A 15264-nucleotide genomic window follows, 5' to 3' on the forward strand; every position below is an offset into this window, starting at 1 on the left:
AATTCTTGAAACAGATTTCCATTTCCTAGTTTGTTATTTATCTGAGGCTGAGTTTCAAAAGAATGAGTCTTCATTCCAGTTTTCCTAATCCCACAGCTCCACCCACCCACAGGAATAGGGACTATCAGTGTTCTCAATGGGGGTGCTTCATTTTTACACATTTGGTATCCTTAGACCCCACCCAATAAATGCCAGATGCATGTCTCTCCAACAACCCTTCCAAATTTCACACATTTCCAAATGTCCTCTAGGATGTGATAATGCCAAGCAGAGGATTGCTGCATCTAGTTAATGCCCTTAAGTCTCCAAGTAGGAAGAACTTCTGTTTTGAAATGTATAATTTAGTATTCACTTGTGAAGGACAATTTCTAGGCTATCCATAATTTATGACCTTGAAGTTACCACAAAGTAATTTTTTTTTCCAAAGTGACTCAGACTAAACTTTTCTTTCCACCCACCACATGCTTAATATAAGCTACAAAAGTATAAGTTGTATTTCTTCCTATTATCAGTGATCGGGGCCAAAAGTGGTTACCAAAGTTACTTTAACCCTACAAAAAAGCCATGTGATTCAGTTACATTAGGTTTATGTAAAGGAGAGGCTGCCAATTTTCAAATATTTGAGGAACTGGAACCAAACTGGTAATACCAACTTCACTGTGGTCTTAACCATCACAGCAAACCTAGAGTTTCTCAGTAATGTAAACCAAATATTCCTATGCCATCCTCAAACGACAGTCCTAAAGATGAATACTGTTAAGAAAATAAATACGCTGAATTTTACAACCTGGTTGCCCTTCAATTAGTAACGACAATCACACAAAAGTTTGTTTCACATGTGTAAACAAAACCTTCACCCATCTCACACACAGCACTCAACAAATAACACGTATGTGAAACGAGTATTAGTCTATATTGCCAGATTAAATTTTCTTCCAGAAATATTTTAATAAAAATTGGCCATTTCCAAGTAACACCCACTGCATGCCCATCAATAAAAGAGAACCATAACAAAATAGAAAATTTACCATATGGCTATGATTTTAAGAAAAAAAAATGTGGACACGAGCACATGAGCAAAGTCCAATATTAAAGTAACATTCCTTCTTACGGGCTATGATTAGGAATCTGATTAGATACCAGAATAAAAATACAAATGCTGAACTATTTAGGTCAAAGAACCTGTATAGAAGCATCTGTCTTCACAGGCATTCCAGTTTGAGACTCAATTTTAGAATAAGGCATAACAAATATGTTAACAAAAGACATACACAAAGTGATGAAAGAGGGATTCTATAATTCCCCACATACTCTGAACCTAATAAAACAAATCTAGATTTTCTTTTACACAATTGCCAAGACTGAAATCAAAGATAAATAGAAGGCACAACAGTTTTGCTCTGGTTGTTATCTGGGTTTTGGGAATTTTTTTGCTTTTTGTTTTTTTACAAATACAAATTAAACATGAAAAAACTACTTCAAAAAAACTAACAGTTCAAGAAAAGCCTATCAGTTGCATTCTAGACATTTAAAACCTATTACAATTTAAATTTCAATGGTAAAAACAATAGGTTTTAGAATTGTTTTGTGATCCTTTATCAAAAAAAAATTCTATTCCTTTTATTCAGTTTTTAAACATACCAGTGAGAATCAAAATTGTCAAATTTTCCAATGGCAATTTCTCCACACCAGAAGGTAGTCATGACTCTCAAAGAAGGAACAATTTGGGTTTTTCCTGCCTTCAAAATATTATCAAATCCTGTATTTCTTACAGGCTTTTCAAACACGTAGAAAATAAGAAATATTCCAATGAATGAAACATACCAAATGTCAGTAATATGCAAGACATTCCTTTGGGGAAATGGCTGTAAAAAAAAAAAAAAATCCAGTCTGTATATGCAAAGTAAGCAAGGAAATTCAGTCTTTTTTTTTTCTTCTTTAAAAGTCCGTTATTCCTAAAATATCATTCCACAAAACTGGAAGTGAAAGACTAAAGGTCAGGAAAGGGAAGAGAGGGAGAGGGAGCACACACCATTAACACACAAAAAAAGTAAAATTATACAAACTTAAGCAGTTTATAACAGACTGGGGTCATACTCCAAGATACCAAAGTCTGGTCGAAGAAATTCACCATTCTGTTGGAGCTAGGGTTTGTATGGCTTCGTGAAGATCCATGAAGATTCACTGCCGTGGCGCAAGCCCCCTTCCCACTCCAAATCCTGGTTTCTGCACCATGCCTCCACGGGGAGGGCCTCTCATTCCACCACCCAGCCCACCTCGAGGGCCTCCAGGTCCCCGAAGGCGATTATCTCGTCGGTCGCCTTCCCTGGCAGCTCGAGTCTTCTTCTCTTCAACATTCAGACGGACCTCACCTCTGAACATGATGGGCTGTAAGAATCAAGGTGACCAGACTTAGAGTACTGATGAGCTAGCTATCACTGTCAAAGATAAAGAAAGCTAAAATAATGAACCAGCAGAGGCGGGGCACGGTGACTCATGCCTGTAATCCCAGCACTTTGGGAGGCCAAGGCGGGTGGATCACGAGATCAGGAGTTCAAGAACAGCCTGACCAACATGGTGAAACCCCGTCTCTACTAAAAAAATACAAAAATTAGCCAGGCATGGTGGCACACGCCTGTAGTCTCAGCTATTCAAGGAGGCTGAGGCAGGAGAATTGCTTGAACCCGGAAGGCGGAGGTTGCAGTGAGCCAAGATCGCACCATTGTACTCCAGCATGGGAAAAAGAGTGAGATTCCGACTCAGAAAAAAAAAAAAAAAGAACCAGCAGATTATAAATCAGCTAAGTTCTCACAGTTCAGATTTTTGTTTGTTTTTTTAATGAGACGAGTTTCACTCATCACCCAAACTGGAGTGCAATGGCACCATCTTGGCTCACCGCAACTTCTGCCTCCCGGGTTCAAGGGATTTTCCCTGCCCCAGGCTCCAGGGTAGCTGGGAATAGAGGCGCCCGCCACCACGCCCAGCTAATTTTTGTATTTTTAGTAGAGACAGGGCTTTGCCATGTTGGCTAGGCTGTTCTCAAACTCCTGACCTCAGGTGATCCGCCCACCTCGGCCTCCCAAAGTGCTAGGATTACAACAGTTCATTTTTTGTTTAACTCAGAACATACAATTTTCCACTAACAAATACATGGAAAGGTGATTAGGTAGGCAGGCCAGTTTTAAAAAGCCATTTTAAATAGCATAGCAGCACCAGTTAACTCTCATCGTACTTATTTTCTCATAGAATTATGTAAATTGAATAAAGAATTGCCACCTTCTTGCCGGGGGCAGTGGCTCACGCCTGTAATCCCGGCACTTTGGGAAGCCGATGAGGGTGGATCAGGAGGTCATGAGTTCAAGACCAGCCTGGCCAAGATGGTAAAACCCCATCTCTACTAAAACTACAAATATTAGCTGGGCGCGGTGGCAGGCGCCTGTAATCCCAGCTACTTGGGAGGCTGAGGCAGGAGAATCACTTGAACCCAGGTGGCGGAAGTTGCGGTGAGCCAAGATCGTGCCACTGCACTCTAGCCTGGGCGACAGAGTGAGACACCGTCCCAAAAAAAAAAAAAAAAAGAACTGCCACCTTCTCCATAGATTTGGAGGCTTAGAATAAAACCTCATCATCGCCAATGTGAAAAGATGGTACTGTACTTATTTATGCAAAGTACATATACAGTTAAAATAAAAACTTCATTAATTTGACATAAATTTTAATTTGCTCTTTAACACCTCCTGAGAATTTTGGACAGTCTTGGCCTTCGTTTCCTCCTAACAGAGCCAAAGTAGTTAATGGGCTATGAAACATTTCAATATATTCAATTTATGCTCTTCACCAGCAATATAATTTACTAATTTCTTAAAACGAGTATCTAAAAGTACTTACTATGTGTCACGGAAGTCTTCTATTCAAATTTATTTATTTATTTATTTATTTATTTATTTATTTATTTATTTATTTATTTATTTTGAGATGGAGTCTCGCTCTGTTGCCCAGGCTGGAGCACAGTGGTGCAATCTCGGCTCACTGAAAGCTCCGCCTCCCGGGTTCACGTCATTCTCCTACCTCAGTCTCCTGAGTAGCTGGGACTACAGGCGTCCGCCACCACACCCGGCTAATTTTTTTGTATTTTTAGTAGAAATGGGTTTTCACCGTGTTAGCCAGGATGGTCTCGATCTCCTGACCTCGTGATCTGCCCACCTCGGCCTCCCCAAGTGCTGGGATTACAGGCATGAGCCACCGCGCCCGGGTCTATTCAAATTTATTAGCTCACTTAACAACAACCCTCTGATGGTAGATACCTACTTTAAGGACTAGCAAACTAAGGGCTGGGGAGGTTAAGTAACTTGTTCCATGGGTCACAACACGAATGAGTGACGAAAGGAGAATATAAACCAAGGCCTCCAGACTAGGAAAAATAAGCTTGGAACCAGTAGGCTACACTACAGTATGTCATACACCAGGGCAATCAGTCTTACATAAGCTATTTCTGCCCACACAAAAAATTAGTGAAGGGAGCGCAGTAGACTTCTATCAATACCATGAAATGAAGGGTGGCCACTAGGCCTAATACATGCTGAATGACGGATTTATCTACAAAGCCTACTGGACATTTCTGGGTTCTTCAGTGGCTTTGGTGAGATAAACCACTGTTCCCTCATTTCTCAGAGTATTTTGCAGATGCCTCACAAAAATAAATGGTCAAATAATTTGAAAGATAATGTATATTTGCATACTCAGGTTGACATAATGTTATGACCACAACATTAAACTATGCAGTATGGCCAGGTGCGCTGGCTCGCACCTATAATCCCAGCACTTTGGGAGGCCAAGGTCGGCAGATCACCTGAGGTCAGGAGTTCGAGACCAGCCTGGCCAACGTGGGGAAGCCCTGTGTCTACTAAAAATACAAAAAAATCAGCTGGGCATGGTGGCAGGCGCCTGTAATCCCACCTACTCAGGAAGTTGAGGTAGGAGAACTGCTTGAACCCGGGATGTGGAGGTTGCAGTGAGGCAAGATCACACCATTGCACACTCCAGCCTGGGTGGCAGAGCAAGACTCTGTCTCAAAAAAAAAAAAAAAAAAAACTTTGCAGTATGCCCATTAACATTCTGGAGAATATCACTGATCTGCAATATTTCTATTATATGGTTTAAAGTACACATTTTTAATTTATAGGGACAGAAAGCAGATTAGTGGCTGCCAGGGGTTGGGGAGACAGGTACAAGGAATGACTGCTTAGTGAGTAAAGAGCTTACGGCTTTCAGTAAAAAACTTTTGGAATTAAAGGTAATGGTTGCACAATAATGTGTTCTGAATGCAATTAGGCTGTACATTTTTAAATGGTTAATTTTGTTATGTAAACTTCACCTCAATAAAAAAGTATAGCTTAGTAAATTAATATTACTTATACCCTTGTTCTTCTCTACTACTACAAAAAGTAGTTTTTGGCTAGGGGAGGGGAAGCTTTCTTTGGGGGTCCCACAGTAAGATTTCCACTCTACAAATTCTTCTATTATTAGAATGTACAGGGTAAGAGTACTGTAAGTAAGGATGGTTCCAAGTAGGTTGACTATATATCTTCCAAATCCAATTTATTAATTTAAAGGAGAAGCTCTTAACAGTTATTCTCTAAAAACAGCAGTATACCAAAACTGCCCTGGGCAAACTGACTCTTATCTTAGTTAATAGTTAAAAGTAGGTTTGTATTTCATCTCCTGTACACCAAAAGCCACCACCAAGGAAAGGTAGTTACGTAAATCTCAGTGCACTGATAACTATTCATTTTCTCATTCTCATAATTCATGTTTTCAAAAACTAAGTTACTTAAACATAAGTTTTGTTTTCCTAAACCCCCAGGCAAGTCTTTGAATAATGGTTGAAAATAATGGAATAAATTACCTGAACATGTTGGAATAAACTGCACTTTACATAAAGACCCAGTTGTAAAGATAAATATATTCTAAAGAACCAAAACCCTTTTAAAAAAACAAAAAAATCAAGACAAAAAGCTGCTTACCCTGTTGCTAAGGACTTTCTGAACAGGCTCAGAATCATCAAACACAACAAAACCAAAATTGGGTAATTTCCCACCACTGTTAATGCGCAACTCCACCACGTTCCCATAACCTGCAAGTGAAACACATTCTCAGATAATTACTTAGACCATTCCCTTTAAACATTACATATACACAGTCCAATACAGTAGCCACTACATGCATGTGACTATTGAGCACTTGAATTATAAATATAGCTAGTCTGAATTGAGATGTGCCTCTCATAAGTGTAAAATTATGGGAGGCACATTTGGATTTCAAAGATTTATTATGAAAGTGTAAAATATCTCTCACAATATTCTTACATGTTGAAATGACAATGCCTTAAGTTAAATGTTATTAAAATTATCCAGTTTCTTTTCATCTTTTTTTTTTTTTTACCATGACTACTAGAAAATTTATAATCACATATGTGGCTCATTTCCTATTTCTACTGTACAGTGCTAGAGAGACACTAGATGAATTTAGTGTTCAAAACTCAATAACCTACTTTGAAAGAAATCTTTAAGCTCTGATTTGTCCACTTCATGAGGCAGGTTGCCAATGAAGAGTTGGTGACTGTCAGGGTGTCTCACCATTCTTCGGGGTTCAATGTCACCTTGCTCACCAGCCTCACGGACTTAAAAGGAGACAAAAACATCAATGAAAGACAAGAGAAAGAAGACATCTTTCAGTGATTGCTCACATTCAATAGTTTTCCCTCTACACTAAAAACAGGTAATTCATCAACCCTACGATATTTTTATTTTAAAGTATATAAATATCAACTGCCCTCCCAAAATAAGCTCTCACCTCAAAATCCCCCAAATGAGAAATCGCCCTTCTGAGCTCTTACTTGGTCTGGGTCCCCTTTGGGGAGGAATATTTATTCGTTGTTCTCGCACTCTTTGATCCCTTTGAGGTCTCTGTGGTGGAATCTGAGATTCAGGCTTAGACTCTGGACGGGGCTGAAAAATTTTAAGTTAAATTTTGTGTTAAAACAAAGCAGGCTTATCCTTTTTTTTAATAAAGTTTCTTGGCTAACAAGTTTTAAACTAGAAAATGGACAATTCCCTCACAAGAAAAATCATTAAAAACCATCTTATACGCTTCTCTTCCGTCCTATATGTCAGTTCTGTTTCTACATTGATTTGGGTTGGTGTTTTTTTTTTTTTGAGCCAGAGTCTCACTGTGTCGCCCATGATGCAGTGCAGTGGCACAATCATGACTCACTGCAGCCTCAACCTCCCGGACTCAAGCAATCCTCCCACCTCAGCTTCCTAAGTAGCTAGGACTACAGATGCATGCCACAAGGCCCAGCTAATTTCTTATTTTTTGTAGAGACAGGGTCTCACTATGTTGCCCAGACTGGTTTCAAACTTCTAGGCTCCAGTGATCAGCTGGCTTCAGCCTCCTAAAGTGCTGGGATTACAGGCATGAGCCACACTGCACCTGACCAGTTTTCACATTCTCTAAACCTCTGTTGAATCAAATTACCAAAATAGAAGTAAATTTGCCTAATGTACAAGTTTTATTAGGACCTTACCTGTGAAGCTGGTACTTTAACAACATGAGGTGGTATCCCAGTAACTGGAACAGCTCCACTGGGTGGAAGATTCTTACTGGTCACAGATGCCCAAGAAAATGTCTAAGGGAGCAATACCAACATTACATAATTATACCATGTATCAAAACAACATAAAAGCTACTAACTCTTGATTTCCTGTACATAACAAATGGTAACACATTCTCAAAGGCAGGATGGAGTTTATACATATATTAAGATTCATCTCTTTCAGCTATTCAAAATTTAGTACTGAAATTCCTTGGGACTGATGATCAAGTACCTAGCAAATCTGAGAGGCTTAGGTTCAAGAAACTACTTTTTTTTTTTTTTTTTGAGACAGAATCTTGCTCTGTTGCCCAGGCTGGAATGCAGTGGCATATACACAGCTCACTGCAGCCTCCACCTCCTGTGCTCAAGTGATCCTCCCACCTGTTTCCCAAGCAGCTGAAACTACAGGCATGTGCCACCATGTCCAGCTATTTTTTCTTTTTAGTAGAGATGAAGTCTCACTATATTGAACAGGCTGGTCTTGAACTCCTGAACTCAAGCAATCCTCCTGGCCTCAGCCTCCCAAATTACTGGGATTAAATGCGTAAGCCACAACGACTGGCCCAAGGAAAGCTACTTTCATTCAAATTTGTGAATCAAACAAAATTCCCTCTCCTCCAAAATCAGCTCAGCTCTTCCTACTGTGATTCAATCCAATCCACTGTACAAACATCGACTCAATTACATCAATTGTAGAATCATCATAAACACCTTTCTCACACATTTAAAAATCGCCAGAACCTGTTATTCTACCTAATTATTTCTTTTCCATTTCCACTGCCACAACTCTAATTCAAGCCATCATTCTCTCTCACTAGGGTTACTGTAATAACCAACTAAGTGATCAGCTGGTCCAGCCAACCTACTTTTCCACTTGCTTCTTATGGTTTTATTCTTGTGACAAGGTCTTACTCTATTACCCAGGCTGGAATGCAGTGGCATAATCATAGCTCATTGCAGCCTTGACTTCCCAGGCTAAGCGATCCTCCTACCTCAGCCTCCCAAGCAGCTGGGACCACACATAGGCACCACCACGCCCAGCTAATTTTTTCCACTTGCAAGCTAAAGTCATTTCAACATTGCTCTTTCCTACTCACCTATTAGCTGCCAGAGAACAAGAAGCCCTATCTGTTTTGCCAATATAATACCTACACTTTGAACAATGCCTAACACACAGCAGGAATTTGAATTGTTGAACAAACAAATGACATAACCCTGGGCCTATAAATACAGCACTAAAAATTATATTCCTTCCCAGAGCACCAAATGCAAAGGTTCCAACGTAGTTCAGTTAACAATCACCCTGATGAGACTCAGGAGGACAAACTGAAAACTTCTGAAATCAGGTATGCCAATTAGAAATGAAGTTTTACTTCAGTAGTTCATTTCTACTTCCACTATAAAGTTATCTTCAATAAAATTTCATAGAAAAAGTATATTCTGCCATGTTATTTTTCTTAAAAAGATGTTTGCACTTGTAGTAACAAGCATGTAATAATTTATAGTGTAAAAGATTAAATATTAAATAGATAAGCAATCACTGATATGGTGCTACAGTGGCACCTAAAATTTCTGGTCTGACAGGCATTCAAGTTACCTAGGGGAAAGGAGTGGTTTCTTTTGATGAAATAAACTAATACACATCTTACCTCTCTCTTATCAAAGGCATGGCTCAATATCTAAGAAATTTCCCTGAAATGAACCACCAATATGAAAATGTATCTACAAGTCAACCAACCAGCAATATAAAAGAACAGAAATTAAAAAAAAAAAAAAACTAGAAATAGAATAAAAATGAAGACACGTTTCATACCCTCAAGTCTTCCTGTACTGTCTGACCTATGTCTGCAGGTGCTGGAGAAGAACTCTTCTGAGCATCCTCAGGGGCAGTTTCTTCTAATACTGGCTCAGGCTTTTCCTCTTGGATTTCAGATACAGGTTCTTGTTCTGGTTCTGGTTCAGGATCAGGCTCTGGTTCAGCAACAGGCTCCTCTAAATGTTCTTCCATGTCATTACTTTGACAGGAAAATTTGAGAAATATCATTCTGCCACCATTTATTTCGCAAAAAATTCCCTCATCATTTATTAATCAGAAACCAGAACACACAGTTAGCTCCTTCTATCCAAAAAAAAAAAATCTAAGAATTGTGTATCTGAGTTTTTTAAAAGTAATTTTAAAAATGCCACTCAATAACTTAACTGGAATCCATTTGTTTGGTAAATTCTGATAAGCCAATGAATCAGGACATCAAAATGAACCAAACCACTTTATGGCTGGAATCCCACAACTATTACAATTCATTCAGCATACAACATCAGAAAAACTCTCAAAATAGGCTGGGGGAGGAGGGAAAAGAAAGTTGCTGTTCAATGGGGATAGTGTTTGTAAGGTATATAAAGTTATCTTCAATAAAATTTGTAAAGTGAAAAGTCCTAGAGATCTGTCATACAACCACATCTATACAGTTAACACTACTGTACTTTATACTTAAAAATGGTTAAGATAAAAAAAGGTTAAGATGGCAGATTTTATGATATGTGGCTTTTAACACAAACACACAAAAACTCTTTCAAGCACATAAGGAATTTGGGGGAGAAAATATATTAGTTATGATTCACAATACAATTCTTAAAATTCCACATAAATCAACCAGAAATGCTGTTAAAACTGCAGAGGGGGCTGGGCACACACCTGTAATCCCAGCACTTTGCGAGGCTAAGGTGGGCAGATCACCTGAGGTTAGGAGTTCCAGACCTGCCTAGCCAATATGGTGAAACCCCATCTCTACAAAAACAAAACTTAGCCGGGCATGGTGGCGTGCGCCTGTAGTCCCAGCTACTCAGGAGGCTGAGGCAGGGGGATTGCTTGAACCCAGGAAGCGGAGGTTGCAGTCAGCCAAGATCGCGCCACTGCACTCCAGCCTGGGTAATAGAGCGAGACTCTGTCTCAAAAGAACAAAAACAAAACTGCAGATGTTTTGCCTCCTCAAAGTCTAATTCAGTAGGTTTGCAGTGGGACCATGAATCTTCATTTTCAACCAGCAACCCAAGTAAGTAACCTGATTAGTTCATCACACCTTGAGAAACACTTGAAAACACCCTTCAGGCACTGAGTATTAACATTCAGTGTCACATGGTAACAAGTAAATATGGATGTCTACTGCTATCAAACACATTTCTGTTCCAATCACAAGGGAGAAAAAAACCCAAAAGTATAATGATGCACTTACTAAGGTAATGAAACTCTTTATTGCTACTTAACTCACATATTGATATTTATATCAACTTATGCCCGATCTCTAATAGGTCTCTGTCCACTTCATATTCCCTCAAAGCATTTACTACCTCAATATATTCAACTCTTGATAAACAATATGCAAGTTTTTTCACCAAGAAAAAACTAAACCAAAAAGAAACTGATACTATTTAAACTAAGCAATAGTAGATTACCTTCATAGTACAATTTACTATTAACAAACAAGTTACATATTTTTGTTTAGTCAAAATTACCAGAAACAAAACCATTCTTCTGAGAAATCATTATTTTGAGGTAATTCTCAGAATATGTAAATGCCCTCCAACAAACGGAAAGACTAGACAATGCAAGTTCTTATGCAGCCCCGGACATGTGAACAAAATCTTCTTACCTGACAACTGCCTGATCATAGAAAGTTCCAGAATCATCAGGTACCACCTCAGGTGTTTGCTGTCTTTCTTCAGGTTCCTCTACTTCTTCTTCAGACTCTAAGTGAGAAAAAGATATTTAAAGTAATTTGTACTTACTGAATTCACATACACATTCACTTTCGCAATGTTCACATAACAACAGTGAAGAAAAACATATATAAAGTACGACAATTTGGTAAAATCATGGCATTGACTTTAAGGACAGAACTAAGGCTTTTAATAATAGACTTTTTTTTTGTTTTTTTGAGACGGAGTCTCACTCTGTCGCCCAGGCTAGAGAGTGCAGTGGTGCGATCTCGGCTCATTGAAAGCCCCGCCTCCCGGGTTCACGCCATTCTCCTGCCTCAGTCTCCCGAATAGCTAGGACTACAGGTGCCTGCCACCACGCCTGGCTAATTTTTTGTATTTTTAGTAGAGATGCGGTTTCACTGTGTTAGCCAGGATGGTCTCGATCTCCTGACCTCGTGATCTGCCCGCCTCGGCCTCCCAAAGTGCTGGGATTACAGGCATGAGCCACCACGCCCGGCTTTAAGGATAGACTTTAAAGCTACTGTAGTGTCTTGGTTTTTAAGAGCATGGAGCCTAATGCAGGCTCTGTCACCTTAGGCTACGTGACATTAGCCAAATTACATTAGGCAGTTATCTAATGCAGGCTCTACCACTTTACTAGGCAAATGATTGCTTATCTGTAAAACTATATTACAAAATAAATATACTCTCAGCCATATAAACAACACTCAATTCTATTATTTTGGAGAAAATTTTCCATGAGTCTCTGTGCCTACACATCTTCCATGCCTACCCTTTCTTCTAGACTGTCTTTCAAGAACATTTATATAGCAAACAGCTTTGAAAGAGTATCTCCCTCCAGCACAAAGAGTAGGCATGTTTACTGCCAGTTGTAATAGATCTGGGTTCCCTAAACTCAGTGTCCCATGCCTTTAACACAACCCACTGGGGTAGAAGTATCACCTAGCCTTCTTCATGACATCCTGTTGGTATATGTAGCAAAAATACTACTACCGTTGCTGTGAGTTAGCCTGTCTCCTTCTGACCTAAGAGTCTTATGTCTTCTACTAACATCCATGATACAAGCTAACCTGTTAGCAGCTTCAAGTAGGGTAAAACCTCAGACTCTTCATATACCATGATAATTAGTTATTAATGAAGAACAGAGTGTAATGAAAACAGTAAAGAAACCCATAGTCTCTTAAGGGCAATCTGATGCCATTAAAAAAAATTTAGACAAGTAATTTAAAGTATTTCACTACTTACCCTCCTGAGGCTCAGTGACAAACCCACCAAAGACCTCATCTTGGTATCTGAAGATATCATTGTGAACATAGAATTTATTTGCAACAGACCCCTGCAACGCCAACAGAAAGTTTTAATTTATTCAACAAACTTTTAGTAAGTCAAATCACTCTACATCATTGGTGACTGGGACAAGTCTGCCTCCATGAGACATCTGGCAATGTCTGGAGACATTTCAGTTTTTGTTGTTGTGGGGTTCTGAGACAGGGTCTTGCTGTAACCCAGGTGGGAATGCAGTGGGGCCATCACAGCTCACTGCAGCCTTGACATCCCAGGCTCAATCAATCCTCCTGCCTCAGCCTCCTAAGTAGCTAGGACTACAGGGGCGCACCACCAGGCAAGGCTAATTTCTCTTTTCTTTTTTTTTTTTTTTTTTTTGAGTAGAGACGGGATCTTGTTATATTGCCCAGATTGGTCTTAATTCCTGGGCTCAAGTGGTCCTCCTGCCTCAGCATCCCAAAGTTCTGAATTATGGGTATGAGCCAGCATGCCCTGCTGACATTTCAGTATTCGCTACATGGAATGCTAGTGATAACTTAGAAGGTTAGGGATGCTGCTAAATTCCTACAATGCACAGGACAGGCTCCCACAACAAAGAATTAGTTGATCCAAAATGTCAACAGTGCCAAGACTGAAAATGCCCACTCTACAATAGCTAGTAAAAAGACTACACTCACATATATTTTGTTTGCTCAGAACACTTTACCTCACCGCAAGATAAATATCCAAAAACTGACAAAGCTCTAAGTATGTAAGATGCCACAGCCCACACCTCAAATCGTTATAAGGCAATCATATCCCAGATAGGCACAGTGGCTCATGCCTGTAATCCCAGCACTTTGGGAGGCCGAGGCAGGCAGATCACCTAAGGTCAAGAGTTCAAGACCAGCCTGGCCAATATGGTGAAACCCCATCTCTACTAAAAATACAAAAATGAAACAGGCATAATGGCCCACGCCTGTAATCCCAGCTGCTAGGGAGGCTGAGGCGGGAGGATCGCTTGAACCCGGGAGGTGGAGGGTGCAGTGAGCCCAGACTGCACCTCTGCACTCCAGCCTGGGCAACAGAGCGAGACCTTGTCTCAAAAAAAAAAAGGCAATCATATTCCTAACTTTAGCAGATATTTAAAATTCCCCAAGTCTGTATCCAAAAATATTGATATAAACATTCAAGGGTAGTGTAGCCTGAAAAAGATTGCTCGTGCTAGGTGTAAGACATACCTGAGTGCAGATCCAATTATATAATTTATGAGTTATTCACTTTCTAAGGCTGTTACTCCTCTGTAAAAGAGAGGTACCAGCTAGGCATAGTGGCTCACTCCTGAAATCTCAACACTTTGAAGGGCTGAGGTAGGAGAACTGCTTAAGCCCAGGACTTTGAGACTAGCCTGGGCAACATAGTCAGTTTTTTGTAGAGTGAGTCTCTACAAAAGCAGAAACAAAAATCAGCCAGGAATGGTGGCCTGCACTTGCGGTCCCAGCTACTTGGGAGGCTCAGGTGGGATTATCATTTCAGCCCAGGCAGTCAAGACTGCAGTAAGTCATGATCCTACCACTGCACTCCAGCCTAGGTAACACAGGCAGACTCTTATCTCAAAGAACAAAAAAGAAAGATACCAACATATACCTCAATACTCTTCGTATTAAATGAGACAGTTTATATAATAGTGTATTATACTAAGAAGTTAGATACTTCCTTTAAAAGAAAAAAAAGTAATTAAACCTATAATTGACAATCATACTCCATGTGATTCTTTGCATATTTAAAAGTCTACCACATCTTTACATTTTAATCTAAGCCTTCCTCTAAAAATTATGACTATAATGGCTTCATGTAATTTTGCACAGACAAAAAGTTATCTCATATTCAAAGGTTAAAAGATTTTAGCCGTTTTAGATTTGCTATCCTAAAAAGAAAACTTAAGATTAAAACATTAAGATTAATGCTAGAGGAAACAATGATTTAATCAACAAGTTCTTACTGTGCCATTTCTATATGCATGCTTAAGCAGACAGGATTCCTAACCTTGTTCAGTCTAGACCAATCCGGAAGAAAACACAAATGCAATCATTCAACATAAATTTGTCGTCCTTTCGTAAGTATAACTAAAAAGAACCAGGCCTCCTTGAAGGAACAGCTGATTCAAGAATAGGGACTGGGCCAGGAACAGTGCAAGATGAACCTGGAACATCTTATGCCATAAGTGTTCAAGAAAGATAAAAAGATAGAGAATCTCCCATCCTTTATTTACAAACCAAAAAGAGAAAAAATAAGGCTGGGCATGGTGGCTCACACCTGTTAATCCCAGCACTTTTGGAGGCTGAGGCAGGCAGATCACTTGAGGTCAGGAGTTAGAGACCAGCCTGACAAACATGGTGAAACCCCAACACTACTACAAATACTAAAATCAGCCGTGTGTGGTGGCACACGCCTATAGTCCCAGCTCCTCGGGAGGCTGAGGCAGGAGAATAGCCTGAACCCGGGAGGCAGAGGTTGCAGCGGGCAGAGATGGAGCCATTGCACTCCAACCTGGATGATAGAGCGAGACTCCATCTCAAAAAAATGAGAGATAGAGAAAAGATATTTAACTTTACGGTGGCAAAACCTAA

The 15264-nt window shown here is 39.7% G+C and overlaps 1 protein-coding gene across 8 annotated transcripts in view; it reads right to left on the minus strand.

The window, feature by feature from the left end:
- Positions 1-923: 923 nt before the first annotated feature.
- Positions 924-15264, minus strand: part of G3BP1 (G3BP stress granule assembly factor 1) — a 34680-nt gene continuing 20339 nt past the window's right edge. For 7 of the 8 annotated variants that reach the window (XM_055285556.2, XM_055285555.2, XM_055285558.2 and 4 more), the window contains exons 5-12: positions 12617-12707; positions 11302-11398; positions 9468-9669; positions 7586-7687; positions 6896-7007; positions 6551-6679; positions 6024-6133; positions 924-2388 (exon numbers count right to left, since the gene is read on the minus strand). In XM_055285556.2, coding sequence (XP_055141531.1) covers positions 2182-2388; positions 6024-6133; positions 6551-6679; positions 6896-7007; positions 7586-7687; positions 9468-9669; positions 11302-11398; positions 12617-12707 — 1050 coding nt within the window. In that variant the 3' untranslated portion in view covers positions 924-2181. Of the gene's footprint in view, positions 2501-4807; positions 6134-6550; positions 6680-6895; positions 7008-7585; positions 7688-9467; positions 9670-11301; positions 11399-12616; positions 12708-15264 lie in introns of all 8 variants that reach the window. The other variant, XR_010121853.1, reaches the window with a different exon arrangement.

The sequence above is a fragment of the Symphalangus syndactylus genome, chromosome 7, assembly GCF_028878055.3.
Source record: "Symphalangus syndactylus isolate Jambi chromosome 7, NHGRI_mSymSyn1-v2.1_pri, whole genome shotgun sequence".
NCBI lineage: Eukaryota > Metazoa > Chordata > Mammalia > Primates > Hylobatidae > Symphalangus > Symphalangus syndactylus.